The 21,674-nt window shown below is 40.7% G+C and overlaps 1 protein-coding gene across 1 annotated transcript in view; it reads right to left on the reverse strand.

The window, feature by feature from the left end:
• Positions 1-21,674, reverse strand: part of POLQ (DNA polymerase theta) — a 57,402-nt gene that overhangs the window by 8,213 nt on the left and 27,515 nt on the right. The window contains exons 16-26 of the mRNA XM_079305241.1: positions 18,187-21,242; positions 17,081-17,224; positions 16,282-16,478; positions 14,646-14,886; positions 13,380-13,573; positions 11,563-11,700; positions 10,079-10,253; positions 9,511-9,643; positions 1,365-1,483; positions 591-775; positions 137-248 (exon numbers count right to left, since the gene is read on the reverse strand). Coding sequence (XP_079161367.1) covers positions 137-248; positions 591-775; positions 1,365-1,483; positions 9,511-9,643; positions 10,079-10,253; positions 11,563-11,700; positions 13,380-13,573; positions 14,646-14,886; positions 16,282-16,478; positions 17,081-17,224; positions 18,187-21,242 — 4,694 coding nt within the window. The remainder of the gene's footprint in view (positions 1-136; positions 249-590; positions 776-1,364; positions 1,484-9,510; positions 9,644-10,078; positions 10,254-11,562; positions 11,701-13,379; positions 13,574-14,645; positions 14,887-16,281; positions 16,479-17,080; positions 17,225-18,186; positions 21,243-21,674) is intronic.

Below are 21,674 nucleotides of genomic sequence, written 5' to 3' on the forward strand. Positions count from 1 at the left end.
GGACATTTGCAAAATGAAAAACATTTTCAAGAGACACGAATAGTAGGTTGAGACAAATTTAGGATTTGAAGAGACATGGAGAGAAGGGATTAAAAACAACCACCACCACCCAGCTCCCAAACAGCCATATCCAAACCTGTGTATCTTGATTTGAAGGATTCAATATAATTGGCAGCTTCATTTTCATCAATCCCCATCTGCTCGCCTAAAGATTTTGCTCCTATTCCATAGATGATTCCATAGCAAATCTGCCAGAGGAAAGGGTGAAGAATCGCAACTGTTTGGTCAGCCATGCAGAGAAGGCAGAGCCAAAACAAAATGTGATTCACTGGAAGACAAGTGTATGGAAACAAGGGCAAGTATTCAAGAAGAGAGACCCACTCTGAGTCCAAGCCATTCATGCTGCTTTCCTCTGCCCTCATCCCCCAAAACCCGACACCTCCAGTTGCAGCGTACCCAGAATGGGAGGACGGACAAAGCAACTACTGAACAATCATGGCCGAATTCAAACGGAAAAACATACTACGATGTGTTGAACACTGAAGCTTCCTGCCCAGAAAGCTGCTATTGACTTTTTTTCCTGAAATTACCTGCTTAGCTTGTTGCCTGGTCCTGTCGCCAACAGCTTTGGGATCAATCATTTTCCATTCTGCTGCAATGCTCTTAAAGACATCGGTACCACCATTCAAAGCTTGGATGAGGCGACAGTCGCAAGACAAATGAGCAAGGATCCTCAGTTCCAGCTGAGAGTAATCAGCAGCCAAGATTAAGCCACCTGAAGTCAAGAAGTTATCAGACAGTGTTATTTCATAAATTGCTCCAATATTCTATCCAACTGGCCAGCAAGAAGGACTGAACCCATTCTTTATCTTCTGCTATGAGAGTTTTTCACAGCAATTTCTATCAAGACAAATTCTTGCCTGTTTTTCCAATGCTCACGCCTGCCTGCTTTACATCTAGTCACATTTAGAATCCATCAAAACCACATAAACAAGTATCTGTCCAGGTGTCTAAAACAGAGCAGGCAAGGTAAGAACTGACATTTGGATAGAAAGAGCACTAGGTAGAGTACAATTTGTATATTAAGAGCTGCCTTGGCTACCTCTTTAAAGAACACATTCTTAAAGAGAAAATGAAAGTGTGAACATGTGAATGATATCCTTTGAATACTTTGCCCAGCTGAATCTCTCTCTTTTACAATTGTGTGAATAATTTTGAAGGCATTCTTATTACTGCACTAGTTTCCCAAGTAGGCTGCTTAGACACATGTATACTGTTATCAGTTCTTTCTTAAACTTTCATTATATCTAGGATTTTTTGCTAACCATATACTTAACAATTCCAGAGCATGACCTGGGTATTACCTGGGAAAGGAACAAAAGCATGCCTCATGCTAACAGAAAATGGTATCCGTCTTTCTTCAGATCTGTTTGCAGCTTGAACCTTTAGCCTATTAGGCAAAATACTGGAATGCTTTCTGCATCTGTGGAGAAAAAAAATTACTGCCCTTCACCAATTTCTAAAATACCAAAAGATGAATAACCATTTTTACCACAACAGATCAGTGAAACCAAGTGAGACATTGGCTGTTATTCCACTTTTCTGGACAACCCATACCCAAATTTGACCACAGAGGAACTGGACAGAGACTACATAAACACCTGAAAGGGATTTTGTGGAGGAACTTCGGTGAGGGAAATACGCAACCAATCAGTGTGATTGATAAAGCATAGTTCGATTTATTAAAGGCACCATCTATATTTATAATCCAAAATATAATGACTTAAGCATATTTGGCATAATTTCATTGGTTTTAGGTACATATGACTCTCCTACTATTGGCTCTTGCAAGCGTGAGATAACTACCCCTTCTACTTTTTCAGCTATGTCTGTATACCTGCCTTTTAGCAGCAAACCTACTGCATCTATCCTCTAATATAGCAACAAACTAACCATCTCTTCCTTCTCTCACATCCTCTAGCTGCAGTAGTATCAATTTTATTAATAGGCTGCTATAGCCTGATCTTGCTAATGCGTGCAGTTTAGCAGCCAGATTCTTGCCCTGAACCCTCAGACGAGCCATTTTCATGGCCTGCTAATAAGGCCTCAGCTGAGCCATGTCCGTTACTTGCTAACCAGCATCAACAATTCCTGCTTTTTCATTTTGTGCAATAAAAGCTCGATTCATAACTGATTCTGCTATGTGTTCCATACTATGCCACAAACATTGTAAAATGCAAGGAATAAACAAAAGAGCTACCACCAAAATTATTGCCACTATAATAAGTTGCTGAAGCAATGACGTTAACCATGGCCCCAAATGTAAAGACTTCAACCAATCAGTCAATTCTAACCCAGTGTTTTTCTGCAAATGATTGGTAAGCTCCTGCAGCTTGCTCAACTGTGTATGAATAGAGACAGAACGATCAGAAAGGTTCATACAGCACATCTCTGAAGAGTTCTTACATCCATGGCCCTGTGCTAAAAGTAAGAAATCTATTGCTGCTCGGTTTTGTAAGGTAGCATGTCTAACAGAATCAACATCAGTTAATAGCTGTGAAAGAGCTATAGAGGTTGCATTGGTCTGTTTTGCCAGCCAGCAGCCAAGCTTATTAAGATGGCCTAAAGCTCCTGCACTAGCTATGCCTGGAGTAAAAAGAGATGTTGCAACAATTTGTCCTGTTGACCAAAATTGTACATTATCCTGACAGTGAGGCTTAAAGGCGTGGGCTAACCTTTTGGTGCGAAGGTGTTTCCAATGGGCCTGTAAGATCATTGATGTATTGGGTGTAAGCAAAGTCAACCTTCCTAATGTACATGGACCCCCTCTTAATCTGGATGGTATACCTGGCCAAGCTCTATCTCCACAAATCAAAAATATTCCTGGAAGTAAGGCAATAGGGGTATTTGCAGACACTGAAATGTTGGCAGAGGTATAATTACACCTTTGTGAGGCATTTCGATATATTGGGAGGGTTGCATTTACCAACACCGTGTAATTAAGTCCTAGTTGTTGTAAGGACTTACCAGAGTAATTAAAGATCACACAGCATTGGCTCGAATGGACCCAAGTAATTCCAACTCTCGGGGTTCTAATGCTGCATGCCCCAAGTAACACACCCATTGATCCCAAGAATCAACACTATTTTTGGGACCCATTGGAATGTCCCTGGGACATGGCCAAGTGTCAAGAGGCATACCAACTAAACAGATGGAAAAAGGATTGTCTGGTGATGCTAAGGGACAGGCAGATGGCATCCTGCCCAGTTATGTTTGCCAGGATAACCCAGATATTAGTTTTGGGTTGTGCTGGGGCCTGTACTGGTACCCATGCCTGTATTGGGAGGATGCTAAGAATTATTACTGCCAAGATTAGGTCGTTGGTGCCTCCTAACAGCAGCATCCCACTCCTCCTCTTTTATATTACAGTGTCGTGAAATGCCTATATCTCGAGAACAGATGACCCTGAGTGCTACTGTAGCAAGGTAGCACTTAACCTGTCTGATAGAGTCCAGAAGATACCAATGTACTAACAGTCGATATCTGTTTTCACGATTGTCAAAAACAAGTTCAGCAGCTCCTAGTGAGCGATTCTCAGTTTCATCCTGAGCATCTCGCTGCCAGCTACTAGTATGGAAGTCCCACATACACTGCCCGCATACAGGTTGCCACAACTGTGATTGATGTACCCAAAGTTTTTGTTTACACCCCCCACAACAGATTAACACCCAAGCACCACTCCCACACCCCTTAACACAGCTTAAACACCGCCTTCTCCCAAGTCCAATACGGTCACAAACACTTAAGGGTTCCTGAAGAGCAAATGTCTCTAAATCAAGAAGGGTTGTCCACACAATTCTCTTCCTTAGAAGGCTCTGGAGTTGGAGCATCAGTGGCTGTACTGCTAGATAGTCCCTCAGGCATTCTCTCTCTTGATGTGTTGGGAGTGGAGCTATTTTTGGCCGTGGTTTGCATGGCGTTGCTATCAGTCACTTGCTGTAGTTGTTTTTGTACCAAAAGGTGGACTTGCTCAAGACTTTTCCTTTTTAGTAGCCACTGCTCTATCGGGAAAGTCCAAGTAGTGGCCGCCATCAAAAAGGGCCATTGTCCATGCGCAGGACCAGTCCCATTTGAGCAAGCAAGCACATCTCGCCCGATTAATGCCTGTACTTCAGTAGAGAGGTCCATTACTGTCACTACATTTGATACTGTATTTTGTCCATAGTAATGGATACTGGTTTACAACTTTTCTGGACCCATCCTGCTCTACCGACCCCTTTAACTGCCTCCAAGCAGTCTTGTAGAGGCCAGGTAGATGGCCAGTGACACCAGGCAATAATAGTAATGTGTGCACCAGTGTCCAGTAAGTCTCGAAGCCATTTTTCTTGAGGGCTATGCTGTAAGATAACTTCCACTACTGGACATTGTTCCATTGTGAGGGTCAGTAGTACCAAGCCCCCTGTAGATCCAAATCCACCAGCTCCTTGCACAGGTGCAGGTGCCTCCTTTATCAGTTGCTGCTGTGGGACCAGCTGAGCTATACAGCTTCCTGCAGGAATACTGACAGGAGGAAAACGTGCATGAGCCATGACCATAATTTCCCCTGTATAGTCTGCATTGATAACTCCAGGTTCCACAGTCAAACCCTGTAAGGTGGTTGAGGATCTACCCAACAACAAAGCTCCATAAGATTGTCCATTTAACATTAAGGGTCCACACACTCCAGTAGGGATTTTTACCGGCTTTGTATCCTTTAATACAATGTCTATTGCAGCTGCCAAGTCCAAGCTGCCTCTTGTTGCTGGCTGGAGTTCGCTAGCTGGGAGTAGGGATGGGCCGCCTGGAATGCTTGGGAGGTTTGGGCCGCAGCTTGTGTCCTTGTGCAGGGTCCCTTTGCTCTCACCCGCCCGTTTTTTGTCCTGCATCTGCAGGCTTCAGTGGAATGAGAGTCGAGCTGACAGTTTCGACACCACACATTTGTAATCCGACATTCTTGGCGTATATGGCCAGACTGACCACATCGAAAGCAGATGCTAGTTGAACGAGGCTTGCCGGCACTCTGGGAGTCAGGAGGTTTTAGTGGTGCCAGTGCAGCAGCAAAGGCTTGGCTCTGAGACTCCAGCACAGCAGCAAAGGCTTGACTCTGAGACTGCCCCTCTTTTAAGGTTGATGTCAAATTATTTACTGCCTCAACTAACATAGCCTGAGTTCCCTGAGGAATTTTACTCATATGTTCTAAAAGCTCTACTACTTCCCAATTGCCTGGTAAAGTAGCTATCACTGATTTTACCTGGGGATTGCTATTCTGAGTAATACACTCCTTAAATTGAGCTCCCTGCATAAACAGAGGTAACCAGGATCTTTCTATTGCTGCAGTAATTTTGTCAACAAAACTAGAAAAAAGTTCCTGTGGGTCTTGTCTAATATTCCTATAAGATGGCAATTCCCCTCGTTCTGGTCTAACCTTATCATATGCAACCCAAGCTAACCGCATTCCCTCTTTTACGACATCTGGTCCCAATAAATTTTGACTCTCAGGTGTGGCAAATTGACCAATCCCCATAAACTGTTCTAATGTGATCCCGTGAAGCAGATCATCCTGTGCTCTCTGAATAAGTGCAGCATCTTGACGAAGACCCTGGAAGTGAGCCTGCCGTAGCATAAATTGTGAGCTTGTCATAATTAGTTTGAAAACATTTTTTATATCCTCTTGCAACAATAACCCTGATCCCCAAATATAATTAAGCACTTGCTTTGTTGGTTCCCCATGCATGCCAGCTTCATTAACTGTACTACGAAGCTACATTAACAATTTCCAGTCTAAAGGAGTTATTGATGCTTCCATTCTATTTTCCCCAGCAGAGGTAAATGCAACTGGAAATGCTTGCTGTGTTGCATTCGGCTCCTGTAATTTTGCCACATAATCCCTTTCTCCCATCGCTACTGCTTCCTTCATGATCTCTCCCCATTCCACTCTACCCTTGATTTTACCTATGCCTTTTGGCACCTTATTATCATAGGAATGTGCCGTTGTTTTTTCTAGCTCAGCTGTCTCCTTTGAAGGCAGCTCCTCCTGCTGTGTTAGCAGCGGGGAGGCAGAGGGCACTGCTTCAGAGGCAGATTTAGGAGGTAATAAAACTTGTTGCGTAGTTGGTGCTTGAGGAAGATTATCTCCTCCAAAAACATACATCCCTGGCTGTGCAGCAGGGGGTTTATTTTGTCCTGTGGTGGACAGCATAGTGGGCGGCTTGCCATCCAAATGCATAGAGGCAACAGCAGCAATTTTTTTCTCTGCCTTATATGCCTCTAAGCAATTGATTATGACCCGCCAGGGCTGAGACAACTTTTTCGCTACCTTATCCTTATCTCTAACTGCTCTATACAAATAATCCCCTAGATTTTGCCACCCCTCAATTTTGAAAAAGTCACCTGGGTTGTTAAAAAAGCCCTTTTCTTTAGCGTAGTCTAACAGCTTGGGTAAATCGTTTTTAAGATCAAGTTCTACTTTTCGCTTTTCTAAAAAGAATTTAAATAAATCATATGCCACTTGCTTATCCATATCCCTCCCTTTTTACAAAAGAAATAAAGGGGCAGTCCAGCAATCTAAGCCAATTGCCTGCTAACATGCACGCATTGAAGCCTTTGATCAGTGGCATAACCGGGATGGTGATCTTCCTTTATCGGGAGCGGCTCAGGCACAGATCCATTAGTATGGCAGCATGCAGAGATCCTTGCCCTCCAAGCGCTGCTGCTTGGTGCTTGCCCGCTCGCTTACCTCCAGCGCTGGGTCGGTGCAGAGTGGCAGAGCTGCAGGGTCCCTGTTCCGGGCACCACTTGTGGAGGAACTTCGGCGAGGGAAACATGCAACCAATCAGTGTGATTGATAAAGCATAGTTCGATTTATTAAAGGCACCATCTATATTTATAATCCAAAATATAATGACTTAAGCATATTTGGCATAATTTCATTGGTTTTAGGTACATACTCCTCTCCTACTATTGCCTCTTGCAAGCATGAGATGACCACTCCTTCTACTTTTTCAGCTATGTCTGTATACGTGCTTTTTAGCAGCAAACCTACTGCATCTATCCTCTAATATAGTAACAAACTAACCATCTCTTCCTTCTCTCACATCCTCTAGCTGCAGTAGTATCAATTTTATTAATAGGCTGCTATAGTCTGACCTTGCTAATACATACTGTTTCAGACGAGCTATTTTCATGGCCTGCTAATAAGGCCTCAGCTGAGCCATGTCCATTATTTGCTAACCAAGCATCAACAGGATTTATTGATTCCACAAAGATTTAGGAATAAATCTTCCTAGTGTATTCAGGATTCAGTTGAGAAATTGGATAATTTCGCTCTAAAACAGGTAAGATGAATGGCCCAAAATCTGTGATAAACTTATTCCAGAAAGACAAGATAGTCACAGAAATCCTAAATATTCAACATTCCACCTTGAGTGCCAAGTGCCTCAACATCATTCTCTTCTGTAAAATGCATACAACAGTCCAGAGGCAGAAAAATTCCCCCCTCCCCAGCATCACCCTCATTACTGCACACACACACACACATTCACAAGACTGTAAAAACAGCAGAAATTGCAGAAGAGGTGCTCATAACACACTGCACATTTCCTCCCTAAAGACTGAGGGAAAAATTGGCCCAAAGCTGCCCAGTTTTCTTTTCTGAGAGGCCAAAAGTTTACAGCGTCATCCACATGTTCTGCATCCTCTCAGGGCTCCTGTCCCACCAAGCTATTCTGCAGATGGAATTGTATCCATGAGCGATTCCATTGAACAGTGCACATTCTGATGTGATTAACATCACATTCTCCCATTAGCACCAGTCTACCAGACAGTCCAGTGGGCTTTTCACTGGAAGGCAAAAAGCCTTTATAAGTCCTTGATGTCTGGATCAGGGATCTGAATAAATTCTTTATCAAAATGAAAAGGTATCTCTGAGATCAAGACTAGTTTCAGCAGAGCACTGAAAAAACATCATGCTCTCCCTTGTGAACTCCCTTTTCTTCTTAAATATTGGCTTTTCAGGAATAGTAGGGATCAATGAGATGAAAGCACAAAAATCACAGAAATAAATTTTTAAAAGAAATAAAGGTGAGGGACAATTGCATGTCTGACTACTGCAGAAAAATCACACTGTTCAGCATAGGTTTGCAGTTTATTAAATGAGTAAGGGCTTTATACCATGACCTAATTTAGCTGCACTCCTTTGGTCAGAAGCTTCTTACAACAGGAGGAAAGAGTAGCAATAGTAGCCAGTAAAATCATATACAGTTTAGACCAAAGTGTGCAAGGCCAATCAGACTTAGCTGGATGGTATTTTCTTTTGCACCAGCAGTCATTTCTGTGCCTTTAGGATAGCCCACCTCCCTAACACAGTGTCTGCTTAACTAAGGAATGCAGGAACACACAGGAAAAATCAGCCTGAGAAACAGACCTATCAAATTCTGGCAGATGCTCCAGTACTTTGATGAGCTCTTCTGTACAGGAAGAATTGCAAGAAACCACCAGGCATCATGAAAAGCTGCTGTAACCCTGAGCATTTTGACAGCTTTATCTCAGAATGACATTCCTGTCTCCATGGCTATGCCTGGTTCTTCTGAGGAGATATGGACAAGTTCCTTCTACTCCTGAGTTCCCTTCCCAAGGCACAAGAGTGTTAAATATATGGTGTTTAGCAGGCGCCAGACAGAAGAAGTAAAAACCTTCTCAAATTTCTCACATCTTGCTGTGGGGAAAAAAGGTTAGAAAAGTCTCTCTGGTAACACAACTGGGACAATAACATGAATGAAAAGAGAAACTGTAAGGGCAGAAAAGCACCACCAAGCAGGAAGCCTCAAAGCTCACAAGGGAGATGCTAAAAGATTGACCTTTGTGTTTTATAGATATCTATACAATTATTTAGAGACTGTTACATAATACTGTCAAAATAGAACTGTAGAATCACAGGAAACAGGGTATCTGGTTAAGAGAAACCAAATTAAGAAATCTTCCTCTGCTACCTGGTAGTTTCTGCAGGTCACTATCACAAATGAAATTATTAACAAAGAATGAAAAATGTGTTCACCCCTGTTCCCTTACAAAGGGAGCTGCACAGCATGAAACAAATGAATTTTCTTCTGCTCCTTCCACAATATTCTATCCTGTTTCAGAGTAGTTCTTAGCAAATCAAACCAGATCCTAACTTCAGTTTAGTTATTTTCACACTGAGGCTTTCCATCCAACAGCTGGGAATGTAACACTAATCTCATACAGAACATCAAAAAGAAGGCAAATAGCTGTATGAAACCACATGCTGTCAGCATTATTATGTCTTTCATGTGTTGGGGGGTATGACTGATTTTTAGGTATTTACTCCCCTGTAAGAGAAACACCAAATAACAAGTCACACTGACATGACAGCAGTCACAGGTGAAGTCAGAAAAGAGAAATTTGACAACCCAAACACATCAAGATTAGAGAGAAGCTTTGTCAAGATCCTCCTACCTGACCCCCAAATCAGCACAAGAATTAACATTTCCATGGGCTTGGGAGGGTGGGCTTTCTTCAACCATCGGTATTTCAATCTCAAAATCTCTTGGCACATTCTGGATATTTGGCTCTGTAAAGGTTACTCGACCTGAAAGGAAGATAGAGGAGACCCAAGGTCCAATACAGCTGTACACACTGCATCTCCAAAATACAATGGCCAGGAGAGTGAGAACACACAACCACTGAAAAAAATTTTAAAAAGGAAAAGTAATTTGTGTTTGATGGCCTTGTGATGGTTCCCCATTTATGCATCACTAGTAAGAAACTCCCAAAACTAGAACCTGTTCTGTAATCTGAGATTTACATGTTAATATGTGCAAGAAAGTAGTAATACTGCTCAGCAAATGCAAAAGCTATTTTAAACACATCTGTTTTCTTAAGGCAGATATATGTCAGTATCTTTGTTTGGTTGAAGCAGAGCACGGGGCTGATTTCCTACGTTTTCTTCTTAGAAAAGCTGCATACACATACAAAAAGACAAAAAAATCAGTAAGATTGGAGGCATTTGCACATATTTGTTCACCTGTAGCTGTGTGAGTCTGTGAAATTGGATATATCCTTTCCATTCCCAGTGCAGAATTCAACCGCTTCACCCTCTGTAGTGGAAACACCACTTTAGTAATGGCGTTGTTGATCCTCCTCCATTCCAGTATCAGCCCTGGCAACGGGTGAAGTGTCTTTAATTTCTCCAAAACATCCTTGTGGAAAGAAAAGGATACAACTAATCAACAGCCTTTAAAATTTTATTTTAAAAGTTTTTGCGGTTCTGCAGGAAAAAGTGACTCCTTCACCCACAGTGAACTTCCAGTGTCACTGCCTTAAAATTAAATTTATATCCTTTCCACTTATACCACCTACACCTAGGTAATCAAAGCATCACCTGACATAGCTGCAGTTTTATTACCCATGAAAAGACAATCACTTCTCTTTGGACTTCTGCACCCTCATCATCATTCTTAATCTGCACCAACCAATAAGCCACCTGAAATGATTAAATAAAGCATTGCTTGCCATAGGTCCCCTACATTGTCTCCTCTTGTCCAGCATTAATGCTTCTCCATCTTCTTGCATATTTTCCTCGCTGCTCTCTCCTATCTGTACACTACGAACACCAAGTGAAGCCCTTGACCACGCTCCTTGAGGGACAAAGCTCATCACTAGCAATCAAATCCTTTCAGTTTAATCAGAAATATGAAGGGACTAACAAGACTTTCAAAAGACAGTAGAATGCAAACATTTCTCAAAATAACTTTTTTTTTGTGTGCCATAGGCAGCTGCAGCTTCATCCCTCCGCATCACAAAAGGAGGAAATCCTTTTGCTTCTTGCTCCCTGCTCTTCCACCACCACTGCACCCAATGTCTTCACTGCCACTTTGAGTTCCAAAAATCAGTATTTGTCTTCCAAGTACAGACTACACTGAACAAGAGGAAACTAGGAAAACAACACAGATGAATGAAAACAAAAATATATATATCTGCTAATTTTACTTGTCCCGCAAGAGCACCCATTAGCCTGCAGCAGTTGGTACTAATGTAGGTCCACAATATTTATCAACTGGCAAGAAGGTCAATAGCCTTCACATTATACAAGCTTCAGATATAAAATTCAGTAAATTTGATAAACCATCAGATTAGCCATTCTGAAGACAAATTCTCTGAAGCAAAAAATACAGATTTGATAGTAGCAGGAAGAGAAAACGTATTTAATCAACATGGTATTTAAGTATCTTTCAAGCTGATGTGGAAAAATCCTTCTGCTATAACCTTTACAAAATTATAGTGCTATTTTGGTCTTGCACGTGATTTGGGAAATCAGATTCTGCCTGATTTACTCTTATTGAAGTCTGCTATTTATAGGCATGTCCTCACTGCACTCAAGCTTTAGGAGAGTAGGAGTTACTAACTGCTAATAGAGAAGGTAGAACACAGTTCGAATTTCCAGTGGTAACTGGAGGAGCAAAAAGCAATTAAAATTTACTTTCAGACTAGAAACAGATTTTACTGTACCTTGGTTGTACTGAACTGCTTGCTTAGCCTGACCCTGTTTCCTTTTGCAGTTGCTCTTCTGGTATAACCCAGGGTTTTCTTGTTCCCTTGGACTTTCACATCTCCATTTTGTGGCAACTTCAGCTCCAGGAACAGAACCTGAAAGAGGCCAGCATGTCAAATCAGTTTCCGCGCACTACTCCCAGGAGAAAACAAAGGCAACTGAGCACTTAAACAGCTTGTTCCAGCCAAAGTTACAAATGTTTCAGGTAATTAAAAAGCTGATTAAAGATCCTGGCTATCGAAGTCGTTCCTCCTCATTGTAATTAACTATGAAATGCAATTTAAAATCTCATTTTCTGAACACTCTAAGTTTAAATTCAGAGGTATGCTTTCAGAAAAGGTAATTAACTCCATCCAATAAGCAAGGTTATTACTGATAATCAACTGCAATAAAATGTTCAGATGACTGAAAGTGGGAAGAACGTGTGAAAAAGTGTTAGCAGGGAGTAGGCTTCAGAACAATATGAATGGAAGAGAAAGAGATGGTCCCAAATACCTTTAAAAGAATACCTAGAATATCAGTTTTTCTAACAAATTGACAAAAAACAGAAAATTAAGTATATGTTCGTTTGATGACAGAGAGAATATAGTTCTTAATTTTTCACTTCATGTTTCTATGTAGCATAATATAGTACACACTACTTAGCAGCTATTGTCTTTGATTTCACAGCTGGCAGAAGGGAAGAGAAAGCTTTTCTCCTGCCCATTTATGTAGCACAGAAGTTTCAATGACATAAAACTAGAAGGGTAAAGTTTCATTAACTTATACAAGATACTTTACATGACTCATAATAAATTTCCACGTGAGATACAAGCTTCTGTAGTTCAGGAAACAGCATTTCAGAGTGAAACTGAAGTCGAGCATTATTTCAGGAATTATAACAGACTACTGTTACTGAGCAAGATTTCTACATTTGCAACAAAAAGGAATATTTCTGGGGAATTTCTTTTACTGACAGCTGCATGCAGATTTTGACTACTTCCATATAACGTACAGCCCCTTAGCAAGAAAATAGTATATGAAGAAAAAAAAGAAGATGGGGAGAAAACTATGCACAGCAATTTTAATTTACTTGAATTATGCCATGTAATATACATTAACAAATGTAAGTGAAATTTTTTCAGGAATTAAAGAGTTGCTATTTTAAATAGAAATCTATTTCTTAGACTTTAAAAAATGTCAATTCTTAAAAGGTTCTTAAAAGCTGACAGTAGTTGATTCAAAACGTTTAAAGCAGTTTTTCCTCCTCGTTCATGCCTGTACAGGAGCAAGGGTAACAACGCATTCATCTCAGTACAACTCAACTCTTCTTAGGTTTAAGACTACATGACACTAAATCACATCTTGTGTGCAGGACACTGGCATTGCAAAAAAGCTTCTCCAGTCCTGTATCATTCATCCAAATAACTCCAAAAGCCATTTAATTTGCAGATCATCTCATGCACCCTTAGAGGTCAAGGTCCTATACAAACCACAGGCTTATTTTCACTTGGTTTTTATTTCCAACATACATATTTCCACTGCTACCTTCTTTATCTCTGCTAAAGTTGGCAGAAACCAGAATGATCGGTAACAAGCAGGAGAGACACAGCCTCTCTTGCAGGCAGCAAGCTCATAATGAGTGTAAGGATAAATGAACTCTCAGCAGAGTTGGGTTTGCATTTTGTCTTTTCTTCACTCTTCCCATGAAGAATTTTTTTTCTTATTTTAGTCAAAGCCTCTTGATGAGAACTTCTGGGGAAGTTCTCCCCCTCCCACCCCAACACTCACGTACCTCTGCAATGTCATCAGGACTGGTCAAGGAGAAGCTGTGCCCTGCCAGCTGATATGCCTTGGTCTCAATCTGGTTCAGTTTAGCCTGCATGACCTGTTTCTGGGTTTCATAGGCCGTTGTGCTGAAACCAATGCCATTCAGCTCCAGCAGAGCCAAACAATAATGGGTGGGCATCTCCACTTTAGAAAATACATCTGTAGTAAGTGCAAACCCAAGAAAATCTTTTATAAAACAGATCAACTGCAGATAAAGACATTCATTAAATTAAAAAAAAGGAGAATCCTCAGTTTTGGAAATACTGAAATGTTCTGACCCACTGAAATCTTTTACTGTAGATTTCATTTAAATACTTTTTTTTTCTGGAATAAGAAATATTTCATAATAGGAAGTGTTCCAGAACTTCCTACCACAGAAGTATTTAAGAAAGCAGGTTCTGTTAATGTCTTTTTCGAAAAAATACATCTCTTTGTATATCAACATATTATAAATTGCAGACATGCCTAATGTAAGGCTTCCTAACTTGATACACTTTAATTCCACCACCTGCATCTTTTTAAAGTGTTTTAAGGTTCAACTGTATAACAATCATAAACAATGTGGTAAATTTGCAATAAAATACTTCAGCAGGACTGGACCATAATCCTTGCCTCTGGATATAATTTAGGGGGAATTATTATCACGACCATCAATAGGCATATTTTTGAGAGTTTTTTTGATGGCTTGTTTTAAAACAGCACAAGCACCCAGCAATTATTAGTGCAAAGATATAGGATCATTCACTATGGAATCACAAGAGTTTAATGGACACAATGTATACATTACAAATCATGCTATATGGGCAGGCCAAAGAGCAATATGTTTCCTTCAGAAAACATTTGAGGATTTTGGGAATTACTTCTGACAAGAAAATCCAAAAACTTCGGAAAACGCTAATGAGAAATCATAGACAGACCCACAAGCCCCTCAGAACGGCCAGGGTACTCACCTGGAGGTACAAATCTGCTTGATTTAGAATAGACTGTGCTACAGCCTTAACCACTGGAACTGTGGAGATTTGGGATATAAAGATGATTTTTTTTTTTTTTTCTCAGAATATATATGCTTCCAAGAGAATTTCCCTCTTTTGTTTTAACAAATGAATATTTTGAGAGAATATATTTAGATAAGAACTTCCAAACCCACCTCTCTTCTGCACTGATCATTCAGCCTGTGGTAGGACAGCTGTATTTACCCTCTATCTTTGCCCCCAGAGGGAGGTCTCTTTACCTGTCAAATTTTCCTTCTGTAATTCCTTGTGGAGTTGGTCCATGATACTGAAGACAAGCACAGACTCTATGGCTGCTCTGTACCGCCCAGACTGTTCTCTACTGGCGCTCAGCCCCAGGCTCTGCACTCCCTGGCCGGTCCCCACTCCTTCCAGGAGGGGCAGCTCACTGGGGAGAAAGTTGGTCACCATACTGTGAAGGGTATATTCCTTGGAGCCAGAATCTAGCAGCCAACATGCAACCTTAAAAAGAGAGACCTCCATGAGACAATTTTTGTACCTTTTAGTCATAACACAATGCAAATATTTAACCAGGTGTTAATTCAAGGTTAGAGTGGATAGAATTTTTCTTCATTTGGCAGGCAAACTGCAATAATTTGTTACATCATTTCAGTAAAAACGTCCCGGAGGGCCTAAGTCCCTGAAGAGCTTAATTCTTGAGTGAAAATGAAAAGCTATTTCTGTACTTTTGAAAACTTTACCCTCTGTCAAATAAACACCTCTTGAAGTATCTTTTCACTTATTAATAATTAACTCAAAGGGAATAAATACAAAAATCAGAATCAAAGCATGTCTAACCTGAAAAATGACTTTGTAGAGATTAGAACTTGTTATTGATCTAGAATATTAGCCAAGCTGAGCTCTCCTGTCTTTTGCAGAACAGGACTAATACCAAGAATTCTGCATGGGATATTTTACTCCTGGTAGAGCTTAATCACCTGTCTTTAAAGCAAATTAATTTACATGCATTTTTCAATTTCTTGTGTCCAAACAGAATGAAACACAGATTCCTACATTGCCTCTGCCATGCAAGCAGAAGTAAAAACCCACATGTATATTTATGGGGTTAGGAAGGGTGTATGTATATATTCATTGTATCACTAAAATGAACCAACATGAGTATGACTATTATATGGAATAGTGAAGAGAAAGATACTTTTACTGCTCTTCAATTTCATCCTAAAATTACATCTTTTTATGAAAAAAATCTGTGTTTGTCCTTGTGTTGAACATCTCATCTATTTTCCTGCAGAGCTGAATATTGCCATGAAGCTGTTCAGCCCCATATGCAATGCAAGCTTTAAAAATCAACATTTTCTGTGCATCCGGAGCTTTTTGTAACATGGGCAACAAGGTGTTTACCTCAAGCTAGTGTTTCACTTGAGACACAAAACTGGTACCTAAACCTTTTGAAATTCCATGTAAACTTTGTTTTGTTTTGAGAAAATAGTGGCATGGTGGGTAAATCTTTTGTTTACAGTCTTTCGCTCTCAGAAGAAACAACCTGACCATGACTTGAAACATTTCAGACGCAAACTTCTTACTGCAACAAAACAGGAGTTAAGTCCTGTCTACTGGGACTAGGGAGAGATTTATCTTCATTTCCCCTGCAAAGTAAGGTATGAAATAATGTGCTAACCTCTGAAACACTGTTTGTCTTGCAGGCACTATGAAAATTCATAGCAAAGCATCTGTCCTCAAAATACTGTTCTAGATTGGCCACTGAAAGAAAATTTCACTAAACCTCTCGACAGATTTATACCTAAATAACAGAAGTGCTAGAAGATACTCCTGTCTTTCCACTGTTGTGTTTAAACTAGCAGTTTTATCCAAGTGAAATTTCTTAATCCTGCAAACCTTTGGGTCCTCAAAACTTCCTTCCAAGGAGATGCCACAAGCCATCAGCAGAGTTTTGTAGTGCTGTATGAAGTCATACATAATAAGTGAGCGATGCTTCTTGGGCTTCTTCTGCAGGTGCAGCTGCAGATGGTTCAATCTCTCTGCCACAGATAGGTTTTGGTCCAAAGGTGGTGGTGCCAAACTCAGACTGATTTCTAAGGCAGGAAATACAAGAAAAAGACATATTTTAACCCATTACATGGTAAAAAAGGCAAGATTAATATCTAGAATGCAACCACCTAAAGAACAAAAGCTACAGTTGAACTATGAACAAATAGAAATACATCTATAGCACCTTTACATGTTTTATCAAACTAGACAAGGCTGCCAAATGCAATATGCAGTGTTTGTACTAACAAAGGATAGCCAGCAATCAAGCCCTGGTCACAAGGTCATTTAGCACAGATTGGGCTATGTTCAGCATTTGAGTGCTAGATTTGTTTAGGAGAGCAAAAATTGGAAGAGATTGAAAGGAAAAAGCAAGTTAGATAAAGAGAACCTGGGAGCGAGCAAATGTTTTAGCCATATGCCTGCTCACAGTCCAGTGTCTGAACCAATCACCTGACCTTAGTACACAGTACTGTAGATGTGTCCACAGCAACCAAGGGTGTTTAACACCTAAGACTACTAAATGACTTCTCCACACAACAGAGCTGGGGTCAGGACAATCAGACCACTTCCAAGAACCTTAGTTGCTGAAGGAACTTTTTCGAGATGCAGTGTCAAGTAATCCAGCAGAGCCTGTCTGCTCACTTACCAGTCTGGTCTTGGATCTGCTGCAAAGAGATATAATAGGCATCTTTTCCACCCCAACACACTGCCAATCCAACTACCAAGATTTCTTCACATCCTTGGACAGGAAATCCATCATCTTTAACTTGCATCCACTGAAGAGAACTCACTAAAGAAATAATTTTAAGTTACTATTATAAAATGGCATCCATAAATACAGAAGAGTTAGAACCCTGAAAATACAAATACAAACAGTTGAGCCTAAAATTGCATATTATCTAGTCTCAGTAAAGCAAAGGAGCTGCGGTTAGTAGAGGATGGAGAGTTGGTGCCAAGAATTTCCTTGATAGATCTTTGGTGATAGCAATGAAGTATTAGCAACTTGTTGGCATGTGAGAGCATCTGAATATTCTTCTGTAACTTCTCTGAATGAGGGTCAAATATTTTAAAATATTTTAAAGATGTAAACTTGGTTTAGTATAAGCACATGTGAAATCCAGATCAGTCTCTGGATTGTTGCAATATTGCTTCTCTTTTTTCCCCACAGAAGTATTCATATGCTGAAGTTTGCTGCTGCTTTTTAAACATATTCGTCCTTTAAAATGACAAGATTAAGCAGTCAGATTCTTTGCTATCACACTGCCATAAAGACAACAACATTTCATAACTATCACAATAGATTTTTGACAGGCGAAAGTGAAATACTTCTTAAAGTGGAAGGAAGGAATACACTTCTATCTCAACTCTTGAAGAGGTTGCTACAAAAGGCCAGAATTTGGAAGGGATGCTTTATGGATGGTTTAATCTAAACAGGAGGAAAACCTTATTTACTTTGAGGATGACAGAACACCGGAGCAGATTGCCCAGAGAAGTTGTGGAATCTCCTTCCCTAGAGACATTCAAAAGCTGTCTGCACATGATCCTGTGCATCCTGCTCTATGTGAAACAGCTTTAGCAAGGGGATTAGACTAGATAATCTCCAGAGGACCCTTTGAACAACAAACATTCCATGATTATGTTATATCAGTGACTTTCCTCATTTTTTGCATATCCTTTCCTTCTCTAGGCCTGCTTTAAGCTGAAGGCACCACATGCTGTTCACAAAATAATGCACTGAAACAGGAAACTGACCTTTTTTGAATTTGCTGCCAATCGTTGATTTGGGAGACAAAAGGCACTTTGTTCTTTCACATGCCACTGAGATGGAGAATCTGCTTTTCTCCTTCCATTCCGCAACAAAAGTCTGGAAAAGTGCTTTGTCACTTGCTACATCAATAATAGTGAAACTTTCAGCACTTAAGGGAACAAATGGAAAAACATCCTGAGATAGCTGCAGTGAAAAGCCTCGGTCTATAGTGGAATCATCTTTTATCTCATCTATCTCAGTTGGGTCTAGACATCCAAGATTGACCTGGAATGTTTTTACCTGCTGCTCTGTGTTACCCTCACTATTCCACTGCAGCTGAATCGTCTGCCCTTCATTCTTGCAGGTGAGTTGTCCCTTTCTTGCAGATTTCACAGGGAGAGAAATAGAACTTTTTGGAAAAAGCTCTTTGGGAGGTGTTGGAGGAATAAACCCATTATTACTATCTGGTGCAGGACAGGATGTTCTGTTGCTTCCCTTGAGTTGAAGTGTTATGCCGTCTGTTTTCTGAAGATCCGGGTTTTCCATTTTTCCTTTAACCTTGAAAGGGCTTTTTGATTCCTGGTGAGTGGGCAAAGGCTCTGGCTCACTACAGTCAGATTCAAAAACTGGATCTGGCTCTTGACTAACAATAGGAGGAACTAACTCTCCTCTCAAATTGGAACTTGCTGCAACTGGTTCAATGCCTGAGAGGCTAGGCCATTTGTCCAACACATCCTGCAATCCTGGACTTAGTTCAAATGAGCATCCAGTCCACACCGCTGGATGGGGATTCTTCTCCAAAGCTTGGTGGCTTCTCTGGAGCTTTTCACCTTCATCTCCTACTAAATCCTTTTGTCTGATATCATTGTTACAAATGACTGATTTTCTTAATCCTGACTGACCTTGAAACATAGAAGGAACGTCTTTCAGAAAAGATAGGGAGTTTCCATGGTCTAAAACTTCTGCTATTTCATCCAAGGATGCTAGAGACATATTGTTACATTGTGCAGGATTCTCATGTTCTTTCTGATTGTCACCGACATCAAATTTTTTCTCAACAGGCCTTGGATTCTTCAAAACACAATCTGGAGAAAACAAAGCCACAGGGTCCTTTCCATTAACTTCCATGATATGAACAGCTGAAAGGTCACTAACATTACTGAAGCTATCATCAAACAGCAAGCTATCACTCATATTTAGGCTTGTTTCAAGGACAGGCTGGCATTCTACTTGTACAATGTGTTCCCTACCAAAATGGCAGGTTGCTGTATTCAGGTCTTTAGACACGCTCTCCCTTTCCATTGAATTTTGGGTCTGGTAATCCTGTAGAAAACTCTGTAGCTGTGAGTCAGTCACTGAGAAATCACTTTCTTTAAGGCCAGGTGCAGGCTCTATTTTCTTCACTACAGGCTGCAAATTAAAGCCTCCCGACTCCAAAACTTCAATACTACAGTGCTGAGTTGTGGTTTTTGTAATGTTATTTGTTGTGATAAGACTTGGGAAGCTCAGTTTCCTTACTGTTGGAGCCAGCCTTTTATCAGCATCATTTTCAGTCCATAAACTGCCTAGTTTTTCTGATATTTCCTGCTGTGGTATTGCTGCCAGCTCTGAACCTTGTATCCTCTGCTGTCCTGCGATTCTGGCTGCTCCCTCCTGTTTTATTATTATTTCAGTTTGAGTATCCAACTGGATGCTGTCTTCAAATACTCTAGAGTCAGAAAACAGATGACAGGCTGGACCATTCTGAACCCCATCTGCATTGCAAATACCTCTGGATTTTACTAAAGACTCTTTCAGAAAATCTTGATGACTGTTGCCACTCTGCAGTGTTCCAGCTTGTAACAATATTCCATTGGACTTCTCAATCCCATTTTTGCCACCATTCTGAATCTGAATATTGCAGGTTTTCTCCTCATCAGGACAAAAATGTTTATCAATCCTCACCGGAGCACAGGCCACATGTGTTTGAGTTTTATTCCTTTTATTCTGCTCACCACTAGTTTTATCATTTCTCTGTGTCCTAGCACTAGCAGGTGTTCCTCTACTTCCTACAATACTATGTATCTCCACACTGGTGTGTGGAGTACCCTTCAGCATAACAGGTGCCTGAAAACCTGCTCTTCCCTTAGGCATGTCTTCATTAGTGGTGGTAGGGTCTGTAAATAATTCTTCCATTTTAGCTTTCTTCCCAATCTTAACCTCCCCCATCTGTACAGAACTTGAGACTTTACAAGTTACAGAATCTGTTTCCATAAATTCCTTATTATTTTGGTTTGAAACAAAATTACCTGTAGAGATGGTGGTGTGGGAAAAAGGCAGCTTTTGTATGTCTATGCTAAGCTTATTTGAATCTTCAAGAAGTGACCCTTGCACTTTTGAAGAGGTATTTTTGTTCCTAGTCTGATATAAATGTGTGTCTGTGCTTTTAATCAATCTAGAGGCTAAAGACTCTGCTCTCAATGTTGGTGTTTTTCCTTGTTCAGTATGGTCCTCTTGAACTGCTGTTCTGGAATTCATCTTGGTTTTGACCAGAGAAATTTCTTCTATGTTTTCATTTCCACTGCAGACATTTGGCCGTTTTCTAGCCCTGTACACAAGATCATCCTTGTCTTCCTCTGCTCGAGCCTGTTTCCTGCCCATGACTTCGCTCTCAAATGCAGAGCTTTCAGTGCTACTGCTCAGTTGCCTTTTATATCCCTTTTTAATATTTGATAAGTTTCCAATCTGAAACCCAAAGCCATTACAGTGTTGAACTCTGCACCCTTTTTTATTTAACACCCTTGAAGAGTCAGCAGACTCCTCTTCATCTGATCTCTGCAGTCTGTCTTCCAGTTCTGACTCACTGCTGATCACAGAGGATATATCAGTCTCGAGAAAAGACTCTGGGGTCCACTGCACTCCCAACAGTGCCAAATCCTGCTGCAGAAGTCTCCTGGCTTCCTCCACAATGATGGAGGCTGCTTCTCTTTCAGTTAAGCCCTTCATTCCAGCCATCCAGATGCTACGCACGGCCCGGCGCTCCTCTGCTGACTCTTCATCCTCATCCACAGCCCTACGAACACTGTGGGGAAGGTAGCAGACAGATGTAAATATCCCTGCAGAACATAACCAACAACACAAAGAGCTGACACTGTTCTCCTCTGCTCCCATTTCATCTGCCTTCACAGCTTCCTTTACAGAAGCACTCTACCTAAAATATAACTGATGGGAAATAACTTAATTGCAAATAACTATTTCTAAAGATGAACAGAATGTCGATGATAGATATTACTGGCTGCATACCCCAAAAGCATTGCTAGATTTCTGTGTTCAAATGTACCCCAAAGAAGTTCCAATTCCTACTAGGGCAAGATGCAGGTCTCAATGAATCATCCTCCATGCACCATTTTCCAAAGAAAGGAAACTTCAAGAGCACAAACCAGATGTGTCATGGCACAGTCCAACAGGTACTTGATCAAGGAAGTTTGTTATTACACTTACATATAAATCACAA

Source organism: Erithacus rubecula (genome assembly GCF_903797595.1).
Source record: "Erithacus rubecula genome assembly, chromosome: 1".
Taxonomy (NCBI): Eukaryota; Metazoa; Chordata; class Aves; order Passeriformes; family Muscicapidae; genus Erithacus; species Erithacus rubecula.